The following is a 12,780-nucleotide window of genomic DNA, read 5'->3' on the forward strand; positions in this document are numbered from 1 at the left end:
AAACTACCAACGTATCCTCAGTATCAGTATTCCTCGGACGGTCGCAAAGTTCCCAAGCTCTGTGCGTGTACTGCGTCTGCAAAAGCGGGCCCGTCCCCTGGTGTGCGTGTGTCCCTCCTTTGCTCCAGGATGTGCAAGGAAGTGAAGGCTCCTATCGCCGTCGTCGTCCCAGTGCTGTGCTAATTGCGTGTAGCGCATAAAAAACATCAAAACGAAACGTCACGGTCCCGTCAATCCGAGGGTGGCGATGGCAATCCTTTAAAAAAGCTACCCACAACCTTTGCTCCTTGATTGGCTGCTAGCTGGTACCGATGGTCCGGATGGTTCTTCGGGCTGCCGGAGCTACTTCCTGCGCTGCGTCCTATGTGAGCGTACTGTGAAAGCTGCGTACTGTAGGTAGGTAGAAGATGCGTCGAACGGGCCGGGAGGGTGCCAGAGAGAGGGGTTTATGCTGCGTTTGTCCTCTGCCGACCATCGACAGTGGATGGAAGTAAAGTGTGATTCTTTAAGCAATTATGCTGAGTTGATGTAACAAAACGCCAATGCAAAGACGAAGAAGAAAGTGTAGTTTGTGTTACAATGTGTTATCAACGAGACGACAATACTATTCTAAACAATGTTCCGTACACTCTCCCTTTACTCCCTTTACAGTATTATTTCCTGTTTTTTTTTATTTACTTTATGTTATGCTGCCATCATCCCTTCCCCAAAATCCCTCAAAAATAACACACCAAAAACCCCCCGTCACAGCTGCGTAAGGGCGACAAGCAGTGGAGGGAGCGAAGCCGACTGTGCAAATATAGCGCGAGATCTCGTCGCCTAAGCAGCATCCATGCTCAATAGCGCCGCTCAGTTCATTACAGGCCTTGCTTCGCGTAGGCTTGTGCGAATTCTGTTGGGGTCCGCTGCCGCACCGACGCTCGATGTTTTTGCTGTGACGCGCGCGCTGTGATGATACATGTGTGTGTGTGTGCGCGTGAGTGTGTGTTTGATGCTGTAGGTCTCGCGTTCTAGCTGAGGTGCGAAGCTGTTCGTGTTCTCGGCTTGCGTAAAGGTATTTTCCGCACCATCCAGTGCTCCACATGTTTGACGCGTGACAACCAGCTGTTGTTCGTTAAACCATTTTCCCACTCAATCCCTCAGAGAAAACAGATGGGGTAACGGAAGGCGGTTAAAAATTGGCGACACTAACGTTTGCCTTGTAGCACTCGCAGCAGTGCTCACAGATTGTGCCGTGCCGTGAGTGATTTATTTATAACATTAAAATTTGCGTCCGTGAAGTGAATTCCTTGCTCACGCTCTGCCCACTTTTTCCCCGTACCGGTTTAAGCGATTTGCGATTTTTCCCATGCAATTGTAGACGAATACTATTCACCCGATCAACGTCAACAAGAGAGCGTGCTGCTGTGACGCTTCTCCGTTGGTGCGTATGGTTCAACGCGCAGCGAGATGTGCTGTGCATCTCTGTTGGGTTGGCGTACGTCGAGATAACGTCCTGCGAGAGTCTGTAATGAGCGTTTAATCACGAAAGACGTCGCGTGTGTGTTTGTGCTCTCAGTGCCGAGATAGCACGACCGACGGAACAAGTCGGTGGCAGGAAGACGCAGTTTGTTATGGTTTGGTGACCCAGGATATAGCGTGACCCGGGCGTATTTCGTGTCCCTCGCAGTATATTGTCCTTTGTGAGGTGTTCGTGTAGTATCAATCAGTGTGTGCGGTGTGTAGACAGATTTAATGGCTTGTGGGGTAGGTTGGGAGGCAACTGTCCGTGGCAAAATGTGAAAAGGTCAGTATAACAAACGGTTTGTCGGCAGTCTCGACCACCTAATGGCCCGTGTTCATCAAAAATGCATACAATGCCGGTTGTTCTCACCCACCGACAGAGTGTTAAGCACGAGTTGAGGTTCTTCAATGGTTATCGGTGTTTAGGAATTAAGGCTCGTGTCGGGTATCATAAACGGATCTAGCGACTACTTTCACCGGATAAACATTGGAAGATTATCACGCTTCTATTCGATCATATCGAATGTGTGTCAGTAAGTGTCATGGAAAAAGTTATCATCCGGCATTAGACGCGATAAGGGTGAGGCCAATCGTAGACATGTCCTACGAAGCGTGTTGGCCTAAAACCAGCAATCCAACACACCACATGCTGAGCAAACAATCATTAACATACCCGTGTGAATGATGGGTACGTTTTTTTTTAGGTGGTTTGTCAAAGTTGAGTGAGTAACGATTGTAGCGTTGTCATGACAAAACCTGACCATATACAGAGAATGGCTTACGTGTGAACTCTCCACAGAGTGTGTATAGGAACAGAGCAAACATTAGTCGCCTCTGTTTGCAGAACGAGCAGAATAAGCTGTAATAGATGAATTTATCTGATCATTACAAATGCTTGAATGATCTCCATTTGCAAAAGAAAACAAGGAATAATTAAAATAATGGGATTCCGAGATAATCACCCAGGCCTGAGAAATGTTTGCCAAAACTACCCAATGGTTTTGCAATTAAAAACTCATAACCGAAATGTGACCGAATGATTGACGTTTTCGGTTGGCAGCGGCATTTAACATGCATCTGGGGATAATAAATTACCCAAGTGATCATACAGCTCGATACGGAGATCATGTTAAGCAGAGCCCTTGACTAAACGCAGGTTTTGGTAGTGTAATAATAGATGCAGTATTACACCCTCGTGTGATGCAGCAGAACTCCACTGCATAGTTGAAGGTTGTGTCAGAGGTGTGTTTTGAACCAATCTGTAGAATCACAAACTAGCTTATCAGACATAGCAACTGCCTGCGAACGCCACTCTTCATGCTCGAGTGCACTTCAGTAAGTAATTGTTAATCCCAGCCCTTTCTGGTATAAATACTATCATTCATTCAATCAAAACGGTGACTAAGTCTAGACAGTTTATCAACCTTTCGGTGATGATCCGACGAAAGCCGTTTATGCTTGATCGTTGGCTGCATCGTTCTAGTGACGTGCTACTGGCAGCTATCCTCAACTGAAGTACAGTCTGATCTCAGCTAAAATCGTATGTAGTCACATTTTCGTTAGTGTTTTGCTACATGGCCTTAAAGTGAGAGTATTTGAGTTACGCTGATATCTTTGCCTTAACCAAGCCTATCACGAACCTTTAGAATAACATGAACTTCATGTTGCGCTATTTGCACTGTATCTAGGACAGGATTGGAATTATATAGCTTTGAGTTCACATGTTAAAATACGAACTTATGATGCACTAGTTTTCTTGCCTGGCTCTTTAACAAATGTGTCCTTGTTCCTTGTTAACAAACTTTAGCTAATGTCTCTAGGTCCTTGGGCTTTATTATATTGTTACTGGAATAGTTTATCCACACAGTAAAATAGTATTGAATCCTACGGCGAGTAGAGAGTACACTCGGTTCTCATTCAAGATTTGAACCTGTTTCGAGCAATGTTTTTAGGATGAACAAGTCGACTTACTACGGAACCAGGAATCTCGGAATATCGGAGGGTTTAACTACGTGTAAATTTTTTTTTGTAGAAGATACACAAATATAAGAAAATCTTCTTAAAGGAATAATGTCTCATCATCATCATCCTTAATAGCTCAATATAGCACCGGAGACACATCATTGAGTAGCTTCGCTGAATTGCCTCCGTAAGGCATAAAATCCCCACCAGGATATCTCAATAAGGACACAAACTATCGGTGACGTCAGCCGCTGCCGGTATTAGTCATCCGGCGTTGTTAATCAAACAGTGTCGTCTACCAATACCCACAGACACACACTCACACAAGAACACACGAAAACTGCTTATTCCTTCGTTTGCATCGTTCGAAGTTGGTTCGATTTTCGCCAGCCCGCCTTCCCGCTAAACTTGTTGGTGTTGAATGGGCCGGCAATTACTCAACCTATCGGTGGAAAAGGAACCTGTCCACAAGCGGGAGAGAAAGTGGAGGAAGATAGAGAGGCGCTGTTAGTGAACGCTGTAAAGGGTTCCGGTAATAGGGCACGGAATTATTGATGCATTGTGCCACGTCGTTAGTTGGGCTTTGAATAGATTTTCCGGCCCTGGCGGGGGGGAGGAGGGATACTGAAGGACCTGCAGGCTGCTTGGTAAGAAAGTTCATGGTGTCAACCAGCTCCTGTCGACCCATGTTTGGTCCCAGCCATACACCGGCCGTTGGCTTTCGTGGCTTTTACGCTGTCCCGCTATCGGCATGACACGGCAAGCATAGCTGTAGTGTTGTGCAGTTGCACTTGCCATGAAGTTTGCTCTGGGGAAGAAAAGTGAAACGAGCACCACTGGGGAGGGAAGGCAGAAGGATTATTATAAAGCCCTGATCCCCATCCCACAAGCAGCCGGGGTAGCCATAGCCAAAATGGGATGAATTATTAATAGGCTTAAAGTTGGTCCCACCAGACAGTCGTTCGATTGAATTCTGTCCCGGCAAGGGTGTGGGAAATGAGGGAGTCTGTTTAGTTTGGCAAGAATTGTTGGTGGTGATTAAATTCTTAATAATGTTTTGATTAAATATTAAAGGCAGGTACGGTGCACAGCAATAGCAAAGCGAGCAAAATAGCAACAATTCTCATCGCAAGTGCACTTTGCGCTCGATTCAGACGCACCAACTCACCCACCCACCCTGCTGGGAAGCTGGGAAAATAAGATGCATTGTGCACAAAACGGTTGCCAAGTAGAGCGTATACAGTAGAGCGCAGTAAAAATAGATGCAGCTGCATTCGCCCCTCACGGAAGCGACATAGAACAGCGGCTAGTCTATTCAAGGGCTGAGAACAGATCAGGAAGGTTTAGAATGTTTCGTCTTGAATTACGCCCAGTCGGCGCGTTGTGTTGACGATCGTGATCATATCTCGGTGCTTGATCGCGCGCGAGAGCGCCTCCCGGACCAAATCGGACCACTGGAATACGCTTGATTGCATCTCCGGGCCACAATTCCGGTCAGTAGTGGCAATAAAAAAAGGCAAGGCTGTCCATTGTGCAACGAATGGAATTTTATCGCATCATCAACAGGAATTTGATGAGATCCAGCGGTAGTAATTATCGAATTTCTCACCAACACGAGGAGTTATTTACAATGTTCGCCAATCTGCACCACCGGCGGGGGGAGTTGGGGTAAACGTGTTTTAATGACCACAACCTTTGTGACCTCCCGAAACCGGATAAATTCGCAATGTAGCGAAATAAGCACTATGTTAGGGAGCGAGACTTAGATGGTGTCAACAAAAAAGGCAAACGATCACTCACCGTTGGGGATTGTCTAGATTCTTGTGATATTTTGCCAAGATTCGCACACGTTCATCAACCAGAGAGCATTGGTGATAGGTGGCCTTGAGGGTCGTCATGTGAACATCTGGCCAACAACAACAAAATCCCCCAATCATGACATCAGACAAAAGACTTGCGCTCCTTTTGCCACATGCCCTGATGCTTGAATCGTGTTAATCGTTCCAAAGACTTATCGTTGGTGGGAAAGACTGTCTAAAAAAAACCTTTCCGACCAATCTCAAGAGCTCCCAATACAAGAGGGGCACTCTAATCACCGGCTCCGGGGATGAAACGAATAGGAAACTAACGAAGTGAAGCATTTGAAATGATTATTTGTTATACTTTTTTTTGTGATAGCTCAAACGATCTGTTGCTTTTTATGTTATTTATGTCTTAAATGGCTTACGATGCGTGTACCAAAATAAAAAATCGGGAATCGCTCGTTGTGTTTGATTTCCAGAGGTCAGTTAAATTAAATGCTTGAATGCCGCCAAGATGAACGAGCAAGCTGCTGTGAGATCATCACAGAGATTCCACTTTGCTACTAGGCTGAGTAATTCAGTGTTTGCGGTGTGATCTATTCCCTCTTCTCTCCTTCTCCAGCAATGAGCATCCGCTATGAAACCATCGGTGTTACAGACACTGCTCGAGCCTGCGACCACCGCACTGGCGGTGCTCAGTAGAAAGCAACAGCATCATCACAGGCCATCCCCAACCTGCACCAACAATCGGCGCGATGCTGGCGGCGGTGGCCGAGTGGCCGGCGGGCTGCTCCATCCGGTGGATCGGTGCGGCCGGGCGCCAGTACTCGCCATCGGGCTGCTGTTTTGCGTCACCGTGTACCTGTACTTCATGACTGGGACCGATGTGACCCAGATGATCGTGACCATACCGGCGGACGATGCGGACCTACCCGGACCAAAAGGTAAGAATGTTGGGGGGAGAAGAATGAGGGGGGGGGGGTTTAAGTAAAGGGATAGCAGGGGACACACGAACCAATCGGTTCGGTTGGTTGTGTGGTGGTGCAGTGTGTGATAGGTGTGCATGTTTGCCTGTTTTGCATGGTTTTATTGATGAGTGTGTGTGTCTGATCGTTTTTGTTTGTTTTGGGTTGTGATTGATAAGACAGTTCAATGAAATTAATTTGAAAAATGCTTATCAACACTCGTATTGTAGCTTTAAAACATTAATTTATAATTAATCCTTAGCTGTGTTTGTGTGAGTATATGTAGTAGTGATTGGATTATTACTTCGGTTTACGATGTTGTGTTTGTTCTCAAATTATCTGGGTGATTTAAAATCGTGTTACGACCAATTGGAATTAATTCGTTCCATACAGAAACAAAACTATATAAAAAATATTAAATTAATTTTGTATAAAATTAAATGCAACGAAGCATTAAATTGTATTCCGCTTACATCAATAAATAAATAAAAAAGCTTCAGTATGAGTAGTAGAGATCTGTCTGCTTGAGTCTGCTGTGTTGATATTAGAACACTCACCCATACACACATACACACCTTTTATTAGAATTGTTTTCAGTTCCCCTTTTCTTCTGATAGCTAGTTTCTCTATCTTTTCAATTAATTGAGCAAACACTCAAACCTGCACTTGTTCCACCCAACCCTCCCCCCTAGTGCACACAGACACACACACACACACACACACGCTGCCTTCTTCCACGATGTCGAAAGCTAGTCCCCACAGCGACAACGCGCAAAGAGATCGATTGGTTGTTTAATTCTGTCTTTTTTATCTCCCATTTTTATTCTTCTTTCCTCACCCCCCCTCTTCGCTCTCGGTTTTGTTTGCAAAATTGTTCTTCACCACCCCCTTTTCACCTTTCCCGTTTCTTGTCGGTACAATATCACGTACACATATTATTATGGTGCAATCAAAACCAAATTATGTAATTTTTAAAACGCCCCGTATTGCTCCCTTTTCCTATCGCTCTCTCTCTCTCTCTCTCGCTATATATTTTTATGTATATACGACACCTTGAATTTATCTGTGTATTTTGTGTGTATTTTTTGGTGTAAAACGTATAATTTTGTAACAAATACACTTTTACCAACACGAAACTTCTTATATATTTTTTGCACATTTCAAATACAACACCATTCCCCCTCGCCGTGAGAATTGCCTTTTTTCTGTAAAAAAAATTAACTGCACGCCAAAACTCACACGTTTTCGTTGATGTATGTTCAACCAAAAAATACCGTAATCAAACACAATTTCTTAAAAACACCTAAAACAACACCCCATGGGGCCCTTTTATGTTTTGTGTGCGTTTTTTTTCGTTTAAAAATTGGCAAATGTGTTTGTTTCGTTAAAACAAAATCCTTTAAAAAACCCCCCATAACCGTTTAACGTGCACTAAACCGTAACACATAACCCCCTGCCACTACCACCCACCCCCGGACCCCTCCTCCCTTACCCTTCGTAACGATGTTGAACGTTGAAAAAGATCAAATTGCAACAAAATGCACCAATAACCACGGGCCTGATGCTGCTGCACACGCGAGCGCAGACGAACTGCAACTCACCTTCAATCGAATTGTTCCGATCGTTCCCCAAACCAATGCCTCCACTACTACCACCATCATCACCACCACCAACACCACTACCACCAACAACATTGTCCCTGCGATCAATAACAACACCATCACCTCCACCGGCGCGATACCGACCGATCCGTACGCTCCAGTGCCGAAGGGCTTTATCGTGTGGGGACCGGGCTGCCAGATCATGGACCTGAACCCGGTAGCTAAGGATGTGATGCGGCTGTTCAGCAAGGAGCGGTTCGTGCCGTGCAGCCCGAAGCAACCGCTCACGTCGATCGAGCAGCATTTTGACAACGACACGGTGCTGGTGCGTTACCACCGGGACCAGCTGGACGCGTTCATGCCGCACTACATGCGGTACGTCCGGTGCTGCTACCAGAGCATCGAGCGGGCCGGCACGAAGGATAAGGCTGATAAGAATTTCTGGTAAGGAATGGGTGAGATTGAAGGGCGCTTGCGCTTGCTAAGCTAATACTTTATTGCTTCTGCAAAATGTTTGCGTAGGGTGGGAGAGTGTGTCCCATTCAACGAATCGTTCCTATTGCCACCGTCGGTACGGAACGGTGTGCTGGTACGCTGCAAGGCCGGTGTGTCCGAGTCGAGCAAATCGAAGAAGGCGATCTACACCAACGTGCACGCACTGATCCGGCCGCAGCCGAGCGTGCGCGAGCGTATGGACAAGTTCCGGGGGCGGACGGAGATGCGACCGCTCAGCGTGCTGATGATCGGCATCGACAGCATATCGCGGCTCAATCTCATCCGTGCGATGCCCCACACGGCCCAGCATCTGTACGATACGGGCTGGTTTGAGCTGAAGGGATACAATAAGGTACGGTGAGGTCTATGTTAGGGATAGGTAAAGTAGACAAAAACTCTGGAGTCGACTCCGAACCGACTGCGATAGTTTCGGAACCAACTCCCGAATCGGCCAGAGTCGGAGTCGTCCGGAATCGGCCTCCAAAACAAAGGCCTGTACTCGAACAACTCCGGACGACTCCGGACGACTCCGATTCCGACTCTGGGCTACTCCGGATTACTTCGGACGACTCCGGACGACTCCGGACGACTCCGGACGACTCCGGACGGACCTCTTCATACGACTCTGGACGACTCCGGACGTCTCCCTACAACTCGATCGTCTCCAACTAAAAACGACTCTGGGCCACTCCGGATTACTCTGGTTGACTCAGGATGAGTTCGGACGACTCCGAACCACTCTTGACGTCTCTGGACGACTCCGACTCAGACGACTACGACTCCGAATGACTTCGGAAGACTTCAGACAGCTCCGGATGGCTCCGGATGACTTCGAACGACTCCGGACGGATCTCTCCATACGACTCTGGACGACTCATTACGTCTCGCTATAACTCGGTCGTCTCCGACTCCAAACGACTCTGGGCAACTCCGGATGACTCTGGACTCAGGACGACTTCGAACGACTCCGAACAACTCCTGACGACCCTTGATGACCCCGACCCAGACGACTATGACTCCGAATGACTTCGGATGACTCCGGACAACTCCGGACGGCTTCGGATGACTCCGAATGACTCCGGACGGAGCTTTCCGTACGACTCCGGACGGAGCTCTCCATACGACTCCGGACGACTCCGGTCGACTCCGGACGTTTCCCTACAACTCGGTCGTCTCCGACTTCAAAAGACTCTGGGCAACCCCGGATGACTCTGGATGACTCAGGATGACTTCGGACGACTCAGAACAACTCCTGACGATCCAGGATAACTCCGACCCAGACGACTATGACTCCGAATGACTTCGGATGACTCAGGACAACTCCGGACGGCTCCGAATGACTTCGGATGACTCCGGACAACTCGGGACGGACTCGGACGACTCCGATCTAGATGACTATGACTCCGAACGACTTCGACTCCAAGCCGAACTAGTGGTTCCCATATTGCCGGAGTCAAAACCAAACTAACAATAGTGGGTGCGCTCTAGACACCACATCAATTATCTAGAAGAACATTACGATCACTGACTGATTGAACTCTTTTGTTTTTGCTTCAGATTGACGACAACACCTACCCGAACCTGATGGCGATCCTGACCGGGTACAACAACTCGCTCGCCTACTCGATCTGCAACCCGAAGAAGGTCGGCCAGCTCGAGGAGTGCCCGTTCATGTGGAAGTACTTCGCGGACAGTGGGTACGCGACGGCCTACGCCGAGGACGAGGCCGGCATCAACACGTTCAACTACCACAAGTACGGGTTTGTGGCGCAACCGACCGACCACTACTTCCGCCCGGTAGCGCTCGCGGCCGAGAAGAACCTCTCGAAGAAGATGAAAAACTCGCTCACCTTCTGTCTCGGGTATCAGAACTACGCCGACCACATCTACCAGTATGCGCTAGACTTTGCATCGCAGTACCGGACCGAGCCGTACTTTGGGCTGTTCTGGACGAACACGTTCAGCCACAACGACATTAGCGATCCGTCCTCGATGGATCTGCGCATGAAGTACTACCTGGAGGAGCTGGACGAGCGGGGCATTCTGAACAGCAGCATGGTGGTGTTTTTCAGCGATCACGGGCTACGGTTCGGCCCCGTTCGTATGCTGCTGACGGGGTGGCTCGAGGAACGGCTGCCGTTTAACTTCATCTGGCTGCCGGAATGGTTCCGCGAGGAGCATCCCGAAATAGTGCAAGCGCTCAAGATCAATCGCAATCGGCTAACGAACCCGTACGATTTGCACGCCACACTGAAGCACGTGCTGGAGCTGTCCGGGCGGATCGACAATCTGCCCGGTCCGCTCAGCTGCCCCAACTGCCAGAGCATCTTCGCGGAGGTACCGTGGAATCGATCCTGCGAGGAGACGGCCATCGAATCGCACTGGTGCACCTGCGCCAACTTCCAGCCGATCGATAAGCGTTCGCCCATGGTGCAGCGGGCGATCGCGTTCGTGATTGATTATGTGAATCGCGATCTGGAGGAGCATCGCAACAGCACGGCGGTGAACTATGCGTGCGCAAAGCTAGCGGTTGGGTCGATCACGCTCGCTAAGATGGCGCACGAACCGAAGGGCCGGCTGCCGTACCGGGACTATTTGTTGATCTTTGACGGTAAGCCGGGCGGTGGGAAGTTTGAGTCGACGGTGCGACACTATCAGGAGCGCGATGCGTTCGAGATCACGGGGTCGATCAGTCGGCTGAACGAGTACGCCAGCCAGAGCGAGTGTATGCATATAGACTACCTGCGCAAGTACTGTTACTGCCAGCGGACGAAGCTGTTCTGAGTGAGGTCTGCGGACGTTTGCTGCTTGCAGCTGGAGCGATCTCGGGAAGTTAAAATGACAGTAAAGATAGACAAGGTGCTTGTCGGGCAGCCCATATTTGGGACAAAGGAATTTTTTTTGTAGTAACGTAGATATTGTTAATTTTTATGGCGGCCTAAACTAGCTGGAATATGCCATCCTACTGGGTGCATTTCCTGTTTTCAAACGGCTTATAAAGCTCTTGTCCTGAACCATTCCAATTCATGTTAGATTTGAACCTATCCTGCACTTTATTTTGTAAAATTTTGATTATTTGTGTTCAAATCTTCTAGCCCACTCCTATTTCATGGGATGAAGAGTCTCATTGAACTCATCGCTTGAACTCTCTAGACTTTATCGTTAGCAGAACTACTGTAAAGAAAACGATCCTAGAACTTAACGAACTTCACCATCACAGCAAAAAAAAAAGATAAATCAGACGTTCCTTTTAGGTCAGGGCAAGCTGATCTACTAAAGCTGTTGTAAAACTGTGCCAAGATGGGTGATTGGGAAATGGGCAAGAGGAGAACTTTAGTGAAGCATTGTGTAGGCTTTAGGCAATGTGATCGAGATAGAGAGTGTAACAGTAGCAAAGCAGAAATAGTGAATAATCAAAATACAGGCAACAAGTGTAAAGCACTATTGCAAACGAATTGAATTCGTAGTGAGGTAGCGAGGTGTAGTGATCAGGTTGGAGTTACAGTGGAGTCGCCGTGTCTCGCCAACATTGCTAGGTTACAAGAAACCCAAGCGACAAACGCGCTAGTGAGCAGCATCGATTATATTCCGACACCTTCATTATTAGTATGAGAAGAAAAAGAGAGCAATCTTTCTTTCTTTATTTACTAAACGATCAAAAGCATGATCGTGAGCATCAGAAACTTGATTTAGCGTGGACCAACAGCATGCTAGTAGCGCACGAATGGGCTGTAATGTGGGGGAAGGGTAGCAACGAACGTGAACTTGCATCGAAAGAAAGGAATGCGGGAGTATATTTTTACTCAGCTGTGGGGTAGATATCATATGGCTTGGCCCCATGCTAATGTTGTGAACTAGAAGTTATAGAACCGTTTAGGAATTTGAGGGTAAAATTTATACATTAATTGCATTGAGATAGTTGATTAAGACGAGCGCGCGGGACCGTTCAGATACGCTTTCAAACGTTAAATCAATAGTGACTAAGAGACGGACAGAGACCAGCAATCGCACAAGACAACAGAAGAAATACCGCAGACGGGACACGCATACGCAAACCTAATGAGAAAGAGTGCTAGTGATTACCTTTAGAAGAAGAAAAACCGAAAGAGAACCCGTAAGATTTGAAACATTAATGTCGGCTCCTGCCCTTCCATAGGCATGAGACCATGTTTTGTAAATAATTTAAAACAAAAATCCGATAAAATAATCCAATCCTCCCCTCCCTCTCCATACCGTGATTAGAAACAAATATACAACGTTAGACGCACATCAAACAAAACGCAAAACGGGGGAGCAACACGCAGATGAAATACACTATTTTACTTTTTGTTATTTACGAAGTAGTGGAATTATTGAGCGCAGAACAGCGAGTTAAAATAAATGGATTTAGAAGAATCAAGTGCGAACAAACGAGGATCGTGTGCGCGTTTTAGTTAGCTCCGAAATTCACTG

General features: G+C 47.3%; 1 protein-coding gene across 6 annotated transcripts; it reads left to right on the forward strand.

The window, feature by feature from the left end:
• Positions 1-2: 2 nt before the first annotated feature.
• LOC121592784 lies at positions 3-12,738 on the forward strand. Of its 6 annotated transcripts, XM_041914574.1 has the most exons (6): positions 3-396; positions 652-1,054; positions 5,890-6,211; positions 7,755-8,277; positions 8,356-8,680; positions 9,886-12,738. In XM_041914574.1, the coding sequence occupies exons 3-6, from the start codon at positions 5,905-5,907 to the stop codon at positions 11,110-11,112; spliced, it is 2,382 nt and encodes a 793-aa protein (XP_041770508.1). In that variant the 5' UTR covers positions 3-396; positions 652-1,054; positions 5,890-5,904; the 3' UTR covers positions 11,113-12,738. The 6 variants fall into 6 exon arrangements, with proteins under 6 accessions (XP_041770508.1, XP_041770507.1, XP_041770512.1 ...); XM_041914573.1 differs by lacking the exon at positions 652-1,054; XM_041914578.1 differs by lacking the exon at positions 652-1,054 and having other exon boundaries at positions 7,995-8,277.
• The last annotated feature ends 42 nt before the right edge of the window (positions 12,739-12,780 follow it).

Source organism: Anopheles merus, chromosome 2L (assembly GCF_017562075.2).
Source record: "Anopheles merus strain MAF chromosome 2L, AmerM5.1, whole genome shotgun sequence".
NCBI lineage: Eukaryota > Metazoa > Arthropoda > Insecta > Diptera > Culicidae > Anopheles > Anopheles merus.